The sequence below is a fragment of the Clytia hemisphaerica genome, unplaced genomic scaffold (assembly GCF_902728285.1).
Source record: "Clytia hemisphaerica strain Z4C2 unplaced genomic scaffold, Clytia hemisphaerica genome assembly, whole genome shotgun sequence".
In the NCBI taxonomy this organism is placed as follows: Eukaryota; Metazoa; Cnidaria; class Hydrozoa; order Leptothecata; family Clytiidae; genus Clytia; species Clytia hemisphaerica.
The window spans coordinates 406175-418329 of NW_027103564.1; the positions used below are offsets into that span (position 1 = coordinate 406175).

Sequence of the window (12155 nt, forward strand, 5' to 3'; positions counted from 1 at the left end):
ATATTGAATCATAAGTAAGAGAAGTGTTGTATATCCACCAAGGGTTAAAGAGAATGCTTACCCCCAAAATGAGAGATTGCCAAAATGATCAAAACTTGTTAATTTTCGCTGTGGTTTTTGTGGTCTTATACGGACTAACTTTCTCCGTTTTAAAAGATCTTTTAGGCTATTTGACCTTTCTTACATCAAATTTTTTTGCCTGCACCGCCAAAAATATAAAGAAACCTTCCTCCCAACTTCAGAATTTTTGGGGCCTCTTTCAGCTATTGATCTTTAATGGAGAGTAAAGTTAGAACATCTCGCGTTACAAAGATAATCCAATTGTCTCTAGTCCAAGAGAAAGTAGTCATGTTTTTAAACAATTAAAATGTTTGGAATTTTGTGTACTGATATAAAGGAGAAAAAGTTAAGATAGTTTATAATATTTCACTTAATGATGGAGGGCGCAAATAAGGACAAAAATACCAGGGGCGCCAATTTCATAGTTTGCACCACCAAGAAATTTAAGCCAGGCCGCTACTGCGCTGAAGGTCTTAAGGAAAATTTTACGTACATGTGAAAAAAGCTTTACAGGGAAGAGCATCCAAATCTAAAAATTCAACTTTTCCTGAGAAAATTTTACTGTTTCTTTCATGCTAGCTCTAAAGCTCTAAAACAGCATCTAGCAACATGATGACGAGAATATGATTGGAATCAAATCTATAAAGCGCACTCAAAAACATCACTTACTGTACGGCTAAATCTTCATGATGCCCCAAGACTTAAAGAATTTTTTGAAACTTTTCAATACTCTACCCCAGTTCAAACCTACATGTTTCTGATTACGAAACATGTAGTCTATACCACTGGGCCTTGATGTCTGCTAATTTTTCGAAATTCCAGGTTATTTATAGAGTGACACACGGGTGAACAGACCTCAGCTTCGCCAGTCTGCTGCCTATCCCTAAAAAAATGCTGCACTTGCCTATATTTTGCCCTTGCCCACCTGCGCGGGCTACTTGCAAGGTGGGTGCATCATGAAAATTTAGCCATAAGTCAAACATCAACGTCAAATCTAACAAAATTAATAACGACACTGTCATCATTGAAATGTTCTGCCACAGCTAAGTTCTAGCATTTTGTGCTTTTACAGGACTTAAGCTTACAGTAAGTGCTTGTGTGCAGCATTTGGTACCAAGTCCAAATATATCAGTTAGGAACATTTGGCGAGTTCCTGTACGCGGCCGCAATAAAAAAACGTATACATCATAAACGCATACATAAAAAATTACGTTTGCGTTTTTTTTTATCGCTTTTTGCCTAGACAATATAGCAAACATAGTAAGTGTAAGCAGACTGTGGCTTTAAATTACTGAAAATTTTCTGCGTCGGTAGAAATTTCTCCAACTTTCAACAATGATAGAACATTGTCCAAAAATTAAAATAAACAGAGCACTAGAACAACACCAAATTAATTTTGACCGAGGCCAAGTAAAAAAAGCACGAAGTTCGGGATTTTTGTAAACATCGCGAGAAAAAATGTTTTTCATAAGAAGATTTGCGCAAGAAGAGTTCTAAAAATGACTTTCCTCTTTTAAAAACCTGTTATCTTCCATCACACAAAATTTCTGTGAAACATGTTAGTTCATTAATCCAAAATCAATAGAAACATATCACTAGTAGTTGATATAAAAAGGGTCCATGAAGACATTGCAAAGCTGGCGATCTCAATTAAAAAAAAAGACACTACATTGCCGCCCTTTTTGATAAGCAAAACTTGAAAAAGAAAACAAAAAATGGACGAAAAGAAAATAAACAGGTTAGTAAAACGCTGAAGTTCTTATAAAAAAGACGCTTTTTTAGTGAAAAAGCGTGTGGTTTAGAAAAGTTCAAATACCCCTGTATCATCTCGGAGGACAGTTAAAGTATTACCACTCGCAGGAGCTCTATTTTTTTTTATTCGAAAGATCGTTCACGCACTCAGCTGGGGGGGGGGGTACCAAGTCAGTGTACTGGACCATAGGGTACTAACTTGATTAAATTAGACCACCACCCTTTTTAGAACACTGTACTAACTTTTTTTTACGGTCGGGGCTTTGACACCACCCTTTTAGTACACTGTACTAACTTTCTTCCACAGCCGGAGCTTTGATACCACCCTTTTAGTACACTGTACTGACGTTTTTCCACAACTAGATTTTTATTACCACCCTTTCAGTACACTGTACTGACTTCTCCATGACCGGATTTTTGATACTACCCTTTTAGTACACACTGTACTAGCTGTTTTTCGATCAGATAAGTTTAGAAACCACCCCTTATAGTGCACTGTTCTAATTTCTTCTTAGCCAGATAAGTTTAATTGCCACCATATACAAAGGTTTTGAAGCATTTTGCTAAGAAAAGCACCAAATTATATAAAAGGAAAGATTTGAATATTAAAATACTCGAATCCTTATATAGTACAAACACTGAAAAAATGAAACAGACAAAGCAAAGTCAATCAAATACAGTGAAATTAGCTGAAATTAGCACGTCAAAACACTCAAAACCAACTTTGAGTTATTTCCCTTCTTGTGACTTGATTTCTGCTTGTCTGGCAAGCTGTAGCAGTTTTTCTTTTTTGAAGTGGGGGGGGGGCAATCCAGGTAAGTGAACTACCGGACTTGCGGCCCTTAAGGGTAGGTTTTTTGGACTTTAGAAAGTGCATTGTAAGGGTTGATTTGTGAGCAAGCAAGTGGGAAAAAGTGCACTGTAAGGGTGTAAAATTTTATAAAATACCAAATTTTGAGGTAAAATTCGAAAAATTACACTATAAGGGTTGATCTTCAGCCAAATTTTTCCTGGACGGTAAGGGACTGATTTTAGAGACCTGATTTTTGGCCGAACGTATGGTCGTTTTCACCCCCTCCCTCCGGTGATTTCACTTATATACAGATTTTTTTTCAATTAATATCAATCCAACAAGGTTACTAAAAAACATAAAACAATAGAGCGGACTTGTTTTTATAAAACTTGAAAGCTTCGATTCGAACGTTTACACATTCAAATTCTAGTTGTTGCCATAATGTAGATAGGGCCTTAAAGAAAACGTAAACAAGATTGGAATTAAGGCTCCACTTGTGCATGCTGCGACTCTGAAACAAATCCAATCAAGTAAACAGGAAACATTGGGAGAAAATCAGTGTACCAATTTGTATAGCTTAAGCAGCCTTGACTTGAAGGTCTCGGACCAGCTTGGACCTGGCAAACTAGGCCAAATATACATGGGAATTCACTGGGTTTGTGTGTTTTTACCACTGAAATTAGTACCGTAGAGTTGTTTAATATTGACATGCGTCTTGTTTTTTCGACATAGCTGTAGGCTGGTCTTTGAAATAAAAAATCAAACATAAACAAATACATACCAAAGTTATCAATCAATCACTAAATTGTACTCTCTCTATCACGTCACAGGTTGTTGAAATGTAGTAAGAAACGTGAAGTGGGTTTTTTTCGAAAAGAAAACTTTAACGATGTAGTCACTAAAAAACTAATTAGCATGCTGCTTTCATTCAACGAAGATATCAAAATTAAAACAAGATTTTGCATGTGACAAATTTTTTAGTAGACCTTTTTACCGTGAACCGAAAATAATAAAAAGAACCCGGTTTCCTCATAATTTAATGTGACCGCCATACTGGCCATCACAGCGTGCGGCCTCTTAGCGCCTAGAGCGTGTGTTTTTGATAAATAAGGAAGGGGAAACCAGGCTAAGCGCGCAAATTATTTTTATCACGTGACTTGAAGCGTAATAAAGTTGTAAAATTTTAATGATGGACACGAGAAAAGAGAGTTACGAGGAAGTTTGCATGCGTTTCTTGTGCTGTGTAAAACTGCTTATAATTTGGCTGTTTTTTTAATTGAAAGGATTGCAATGTTTATTGAACTTCTAGTTTGATGGATGAACTTGTTTGATAAGAATGATACCAAGAATTTCATTCAAGGTTTGTTTTGATTATTTTACAGATCCGGTGTCGACTTTAGAAGACGCATGTCGATATTAGACGATTCTACGGCACAATGTACTAACTTCTCAGTATGTATCAATTCAGAACACCACCCTTTTTAGTACAGTGTACTAACTTTTTCATTGTATTTTTCTCAGAGGACCACCCTTTTAGTACACTGTACTAACTTTTTCATTGTATTTTTCTCAGAGGACCAGCCTTTTAGTACACTGTACTAACTTTTTCATTGTATTTTTCTCAGAGGACCACCCTTTTAGTACACTGTGCTAACTCAATTTAATCTAAAAAATACACCACCCCACCAGCTATGGGCCAGTACACTGATACCCCCCCGGCGCACTGGTTCCTTGTTCGCGGACTGGGTCCGAAAAGCGCTCGCTTTAACGACTTATTATTCCAAGAAGAAGCTTTCAAATAAAGTGCAAACAAATTGAAAAAAGGACTTCAAGCTCATCTACGAGATGGTCTAAAAGGATTTATGTAAAAACCAAAAGTAAAGTGAGAAAAGTGAAAAATAAGTTTGGCGTTCGTGTGGGCACCCCCTCCCTCTATCTCCAGTCTGGAAATTGCGGCATGTGCGCCGGATATCTCTGGCGCAGATTTAAGGTTTGACAATATAGACCTAACTCTTCAAACAAAAATTACGGGAAACGCATGTTTGGACTTTGTACCCTATGCTGCACTCAAGCACTTAAGCCAAAGTCCCGCAAAGGCGGGACAAAAATCAGTTTTTTGAAGTTTGCAAAAAAACGCCACATACAGTAGAAGATCTTTCAAATTCAGTATGTGAATAGAGCAGTAAAAAATACAACTTTTCTATTTTTCCTTTTTTTTGCAAAAGTTCTAGGAATGAAAATAAAGGGATAATGATAATACACCGTGGAGTCTCGTCATTTCACGGTACTCCATTGCAGAGGCCCGGTAAAAATGGTAGGTAAAAATGCGCACTTTAGTACTGTGAAAGGTTAGAGGAATGTAAACATTGTGAATTTTTGTCTCTCCTTTAAAGAGAATAATTTAGATATTTGAACATGATATCAATGATAATTTTATAAGTCTCTCCTGAAAATTTCACAAAAATTCATCAAGAGGAAAAGAAGTTATGATTTAAAGGAGTTCTTTACCTACCGTTTTTCTGCTATGTTTCCTTGTGAGAACCAAATGTTTACCTACCGTTTTTTTACGGAGGAGAGTGAATTTTCCGTGATCGCTAAAATCAAAACAATGGAAAATTGGATTGACGCGTGCGCAGTCGACACTCCTAAACGGTGTATTGAATACTATCCATTGATGACCCGCGGCACTATCGTAAAGCTAGAATCCCTTCGCGTACTCTTCGCTTGAGAAAATGATTGACAGATTGAAGTTTTTCACCCGCGCAGGAGTTCGCGGAGCCTTCTCGGCTCTAATCCTCTGACCGCGCTAAAAATGGTAGACTGAGCTGTGATAGATCATTTCGATGGAAGTTGTTGGAATGTTTACAAGGCTCTTGACAGAAAATCATTTGTTTTATTGTCAATGATGACAGTGCCGTTATGAATTTTGTTAGATCTGACAAATTGATGTTTGTAAGTTCACTTTATAGTTTTGATTCCCATTGAAGAATCATATTCTGGTTTTCATGTTATTAGATGCTGTTTTAGAGCTTTAAGTCTACACTGTCAGTCAGGCACATCCTGCCAAATGAACGGGGTATTTTTCACTTGTGACCATTGGCAAATGAACGGGGTCGAAAACGAATACCCAGTTTAATTGAACCGGGTTGGAAATATTTTGCTTCATTTCAAAGAACTGCATAGATGAAATTTTTTTTCCATGGGTAAATTTTGTCTTCGAAGATTGAAGAAACTTTTAATGAAAAAATAAAGTTCCCAGTTTTCTTCCTTTTTTCCCTTTTTCAGTTTGAAGTTCATTTTTATTCATTTTCACGCTTTTAGCCTGAGACGTCCTATCTCATTTACACTGGGTGACGAATACCCCATGCAAATGCTCACCCCGTTCATTTGCCAGGATGTGCCTGACTGACTGTTTGAGATCTGCTACTTTTCCCAGTTAAGTCGGCGCAGCTCCAGCGTAATATTCCCTTCCTTTCCAGACTGGCTCTATGGATTGATATACGAGTTTAAGTCTAACTGATTTGCCTAACATTTCTGTTGTTAAACTATGTGGAACTTAATACGTTCAGTAAATCTCAATATATACTCACACATTTAGAGACTTTTGCTGTTCGATAAGATTGACAAAGAAAGTACGATTATAGGTCAGTACTGTATAACAGTAATCGAAACAAACTGTTTGATTTCCACGTCTTCTAGTGTAGATGAGTAATTGTTGATTTTTTCTGAGACCTAAATTTCCTAGTGTGTATAAATTATAATTCTATTTCGACTGAATGGGGAAAAACAACAATGATGAGGGTGAGTGAGTGTGGTTCACAACTGGTTGATGCACAACAATGTCAATTAATGTCAATGATCGAAAAAGCTTACCATCATCTTGATCCATATCTTCATAACTGTTCAAAAGCAGCTTGATATCGGACATATTATATCAAAAAAATCAAATCAAAAACAATAAATATATTAGCATCTATTTCATTACATTACAAAATTTGTAGAATCTTGGAAAAATTTCATGATTTCGACATTTTCCTGCTTTCGTTCCCTACTTCAAAGTACGCCATTTTGAAAATACTATAATAACGGCCGTCGATTGAACGGCCCGGTAAAATTTGAAAAGCAAAAACGAAACCGAAAGTAAGTGTAATTCCGTTGGTGGATTGGCGACCGCAACTAAAGCTCCTATGATATGAAAAGAATCGGGCCAATTTCCCTCGGGAAGGGATTGATTCAATGTGCCTCATCCCCGGTCGGGCTCGGGTTACCAAGAAAATTTCCAGACTTTCAGAGCTTTTAGCGTGTCGGATAAAAATTTCAGATCCATGGATATACCGGGTGCAGGAAAGCTAATTCAAATTCAATCATTGATATGAAAAATGTCTGCTGAGTTTCTTCTTCTCTCGACAGATTTATCACTCAGAGGCGTGGTTCACCAAGAACCTTACCTGAAGCAGGATGCTCAAATACCTACACAAGTAACACAAGTAAGTAACTTCAGAGAAACTTTCAAATTCAAGAAAAGTGATCAGAACCTGACCAGTAAGCAATATGAAGTTAAATTAAAGCAATATTGAAAAAAGAAATGGACACATTTTCGTATAATAGCAAGGAAATATTGATTTATTCTCTTGGAAAATTACCTAGGAGCACATTAGGCATTCGAAAAACCCTAATTATAAGCATATACTAAACAAACTCATCAACACCCCCATCGACCATTGCATTATGGATATTCTTGACTTTTGATAAATCATCCAACATAAAATATTCTTAAGGGTATTCATGATATGCACCATTGCAATGTCTTCTGACATTACATCATGTAAGTGACGTAAAATCAGTCAATAAGTGACTTTCAACCAATCAGCTGTTGGGTCCGTTGAAGACGTTGCAATGGTGCATATCATGAATTCTTAACCAAGGAACTTTTCTCGAGTAAAGTAAATGTTTTTAAATCAAAAAACCCGTTTGTGTATTTTACTTTCAAATCTAGACGAAGAACAAAGAATTACAAAAAGTTTGAAGGTACAGAGAGAGTTTGTTGTGATTATTATAGTAAATACTCAATTATCCAATAATAACTATAGAAAAATATATTTGCAGCAAGTCAATTATCTCCAACTTGCGACTTGGCATTTTATAATTTAGAAAAAAAGGTGACATCTAAAAAGATAAGAGAGTGGAATAAATTTACATATTCAAAAAAAAGAACAAAACATTTTCAAAAATCAGAATCTTTTATTCGGTGATCTGATGTTGACGAGGGCAGTCTTTTTAATAAGTTTTTATAAAATCTTTTAGAAATTGATGACCCTTTTTTCATTTCAAAAAGACCTTGAAAATTTGCAGTAAGATTAGGTAAAAGTGAAAAAGTGCTAATTATTTTACAAAGAGTTCATAATCATATAAAAAAACAATAATTCTTTAAAAATATAAACAAAACAAATTTCAAAATCAAAGAAAATATAAAAAACAAAAAAAATTCATAAACAAAAAGATCACCTCAATTTTTAGGGAATTCTATTCTTTTTATATTTATAAAAAATTAATTAAAAATAAAATTTTCAATTTTTCATTTTATTCTTTTCCCTATTTAAATAAATACTGGCCATTTAGTATTCAACAACATTGAAATGGGCGTTAAAAAAATCAACGCCACGCAGCAGTAGTGACAGGATAGGTGGGACGCCCCAAAAAGGAGCATTGTTCTTTATAATTTCAATAGTCTAAATGAACCTCTCGATATTACTCCAACCACCGGCTTCTTCAATATGAATTTATTCTTTAACTTCAGAATCTGAAATGAAGAAAAATAAATAAATTGAAAATTAACGTATAGAGCACTGGGTTTGTGATTAGGCCGTTTCATAAATTATTTTGAGTGCAACGACGGCCTCGTTTTAAGACCATTTTCGAGGTGATTAAATCCCTCAAGTCATTTTACGTACAATTGATGTCAAATTTCAAAGTGTACCAGAAAATGTTGCTGTGGGTCCTAAGAAATGGCTCTTACTAATTTGACCCAAAATCAAGATTAACAAAATTATATGGTAAGGTTACTAACTAACTAAGCTGTCTAATTAAAAGGGCTTTTCAAACGCGATGAATGAATGAATGAATGAGTGAGAAATCATTACCTTCATCTTTGGCTTCGGTAGTGCTTTCTTCAGTTTTCTTTTCTGTAGAAAAGAAGGTTTCGATATTTAAAAATATGCAAGCTTACACGTTATCACTGTTTTTTGTTGACGTTTCATACTTTACGCAGTTCACCCCTATGAGCACACAGGAGCCAATTAAAGTATCAAATCAGAGGAATGTAAAGAGATGGAAAAACAGTTTCTTGAAAACAATGAAAAAATGGCTCGCCATTAGGTCTCTTGTCCTTATGGGAGTTTATGTCGAGTTAAAAAAATCTACATAATTAGCGTGTTGTGACAAAATTCTTTTGTTTCAGGCCTGATTATGCGAAAACTTTTAGGGCTTACATTTTGGGTACACCTCACCTATACGAAAAGGTACCTATATTTTCTTGCTCAGAATTTCCTAGTGATTCTACTGATATAACCGCATCATGACCACACCATTATATGGAAAGCTAGAGCTCGAGGAAATTATAACTTAATCTTGATTTTACTCGATTTCTGATAGTTTTACAAGAATCAATTTAATATCATGGCGTTAAGAATTTCTTTACATTGGTAAAAAAATTGCTCCGTATTATTTAAAATTGAACTAGTAATCGGCGAAAAAGAAAAATCAAATTTTCATTTTCATCGTCAAACCATTTAGAAACCGTCCGATTTGTATGGCGAATCTATGGACCTTCATTCAGTGACCTAATCAACGTTTTTACAAAAGAATTTTCAATAGAAGTGATCGTTGAACTTTGAGTAATCAGAAAAGCTGTTTTCCATCTCTTAAGATTCCTTTCATCAAATGCATAAATGTTGAAAAAAGTGATTATTTCAAACTTTAGAAGATACGAAGTTACGACAGAGATCTAAAGCACAGTACCCAAAATTAATCTTCGCACCCTGAACTGAAATTTGACTTTGTCCCAGAATCCTTGCTTAAACTTAAAAGAATTGAGACTAGGGGGGGGGGTCTCAAATCTTTACATTCCAAGCCACATTCATCGAATGGTTCGACAATAAAACCTTTTGGAAATCGTAAAAATTATGAGAATTCGATTAGCTCGATTGATCGTTTCGAGTTCTACAAAGGCTGATTACAGCATTTGTTCGAAAAATCCGACAACTATATTAGTTCGATATAGATCGATTGAGATTGAGTTCGACTGATATTTGCCGTTTATCGAATAATTTTGGATAAATTATGAGCATTTGATTCGCAAATTCGAAAAAGGTCGACTAAAAAGCCGGTTCGATTAATGTGACCTGGTACATTGAATTTGTGGTTCCATAAGGATGATTTAACCAAATTATCTCTTTCAATCTTGTCACAATTGTGAAATGCCTGGCTTTAAAGAGTTGAAATCATAAAAAAAAGAAACCAACCTTCAGTGGGTTCAGCGGACGGTTTGGGAGTGGAAGGTTTGGGAGTTGTATTGAGGCGTGGTCGTATCGCGGGCTTTGGTTTCTCATCCGGAACATCAGACTTTCCTTCCGTTGCTGAAAAATCGATTTCAATCAAATTTAAACAATATTGAACCACAAATCTATTAAGTCCGAAGGACTAGATAGAGTACTTTGGCTGAAAAGTGCGCCGTGGTTAGGTAGGAAATCACTAGAAGAGAATGGATTACAATAGAATTTCAGCGCTTCGCAGATTTTTATCCATCCTAGCCCTTTGGGCTTCACAGAAATCTGTGTATTGAACGAGCTATTTTTCATCATCATAAGGTGATTTTTTCAAATGAACTGACGAAAAAAGAAATCATAAAACAAGGTAGAGGTAAACATCAATCGCCAGCCAATTCCATGTGTCTCTTAAGTTACTTTTGCTGGTCCTATAGCCTGGGGGTAGAACGTGCGTGAATATTGATTTGATTGTTTACCCCCTGATATGCAGACTTAAATTCGCACATTGAACACATGCTTCACCCTGCATTATCAGTTGAAACCTTAATTGGATCAAGGGGTGTCGTTGTAACAGTTTATTTCATGTCGACTAAAAGGCTAATAACAAAGGTCAATAGTACTTTTCATTTAAAAATGTCCTAAATACATATATTATAAGCTATTGTAGGCTGTGCGTTATCCGGTTACAAGGGTTGAGAATCAAACTGGAAGAACGCTTCCGCTTACAAGAACTTTTACTTAGTGATTTTTCATCTGAGACGGAAAATGGATTTTACACAGCAAATAAGCACATATTATTATAGTGAATCATGCAGATTTTTAAGTTCTATTTATATACTTCCCTCGAAAGGAAATCCGTCTGAGACAGACGGAAGAACTATTAACACTGCTTTATTAACATCAAATAAAATCCAACCAATCAGCATGGCCATTTAACAAAGACACAAAGATTTCGAGTATTCTCTCTGCTTTTCACTTACGTTTTAATGAGACAGGTCTCTTTGGAGGTGACGGCTTGGGTCCGGAAACAGATCCTGCGCGACTTCCTATACCAGGTTTTTGGGCAGCGGGTGGTGGTTTTGGCTTCGCAGCAGGCGGAGGTGCAGGTTGCTCTGGCTGTAGAAGAAAAGAGAAAGTTTGAATTGACCGTCGTTTTCTAATTTCAAAAAACAACACTAGATGGGTACTTTACCGAGGAAAAGGCATGTGAGAAAAGTGGCTAAAACTTACTTTTCCATTAAATAAAAGGTAATGAAATCATTTTACTAAATGGATCCTAATTTTGATCATAAGCAAAATAACCTTATCCTTGTTTTGTCTCTTCTTCATTTCAGCCATAAGGGCGGCACCACCCATCATCGGTAAGCCAGCTTTCGGTACCATGGGCCGCTTAGTGGCTTCTGGTTTAGGGGAGGGTGCAGGAGTGGGCTTGGCTTCAGGTTCCTCTTCTTTTGCAGGTGGTGATAAGGGCGCATCGCTCGGCGTTTCTTCACTTGGCTTTGGAGCAGGTGAAGGTGGTTTTTGGGCGGGCTCGGGTGCTTTCAATTCTTCTACTGGTGCGGCTACCTCAGGAGCACTGCTCGGCTTACTATTAACTTTTTCTTCTACAAAAAGATGTAAGGTAGGTTTTGTTTATTAACGTTTCTGCTGTGCTAGAGCTCTCCAACAGTTTGGTCTATTATATTTTATCCGTTAATACGATACGTCTTTTACATAGACATCTTATAAAAAACACTTAATATGGATAGTCCAACCTTGACTTACGCAAAGTAATGCGTCATCTACAAAAGTAGACCACAGTTCAGTGCCAGCAGTTAAAGCAATCAAAGCCATCTATCGCCTCCCCCTGGTCTACTACTTTGGTCTACTCAAAAGATTCGAATAAAACTTGTTAGTTTTATAATAAGCTTCTTGTATTCTGAATTGCAGACGTTCTACAAACAGCAAGGAGTGAAGTATAAAGAGCCCAAAACCGATAGAGGATACGAGCAGAATTGGCCTTTTTA

General features: G+C 36.2%; 2 protein-coding genes across 3 annotated transcripts in view; both read right to left on the minus strand.

Moving 5' to 3' along the window:
• LOC136800901 (serine/threonine-protein phosphatase 4 regulatory subunit 1-like) overlaps window positions 1-6696 on the minus strand; it is a 29195-nt gene extending 22499 nt beyond the window's left edge. Inside the window, exon 1 of the mRNA XM_067057511.1 lies at window positions 6479-6696. Within this exon, the coding sequence (XP_066913612.1) occupies window positions 6479-6533 (55 nt within the window). The 5' untranslated portion in view covers window positions 6534-6696. The remainder of the gene's footprint in view (window positions 1-6478) is intronic.
• A 933-nt stretch (window positions 6697-7629) lies between these two features.
• The window catches only part of LOC136800902 (F-actin-uncapping protein LRRC16A-like), a 43371-nt gene continuing 38845 nt past the window's right edge, over window positions 7630-12155 (minus strand). Inside the window, exons 37-41 of one of the 2 annotated variants that reach the window (XM_067057513.1) lie at window positions 11452-11753; window positions 11130-11265; window positions 10126-10239; window positions 8746-8787; window positions 7630-8405 (exon numbers count right to left, since the gene is read on the minus strand). In XM_067057513.1, coding sequence (XP_066913614.1) covers window positions 8386-8405; window positions 8746-8787; window positions 10126-10239; window positions 11130-11265; window positions 11452-11753 — 614 coding nt within the window. In that variant the 3' untranslated portion in view covers window positions 7630-8385. The remainder of the gene's footprint in view (window positions 8406-8745; window positions 8788-10125; window positions 10240-11129; window positions 11266-11451; window positions 11754-12155) is intronic. The other variant, XM_067057512.1, reaches the window with a different exon arrangement.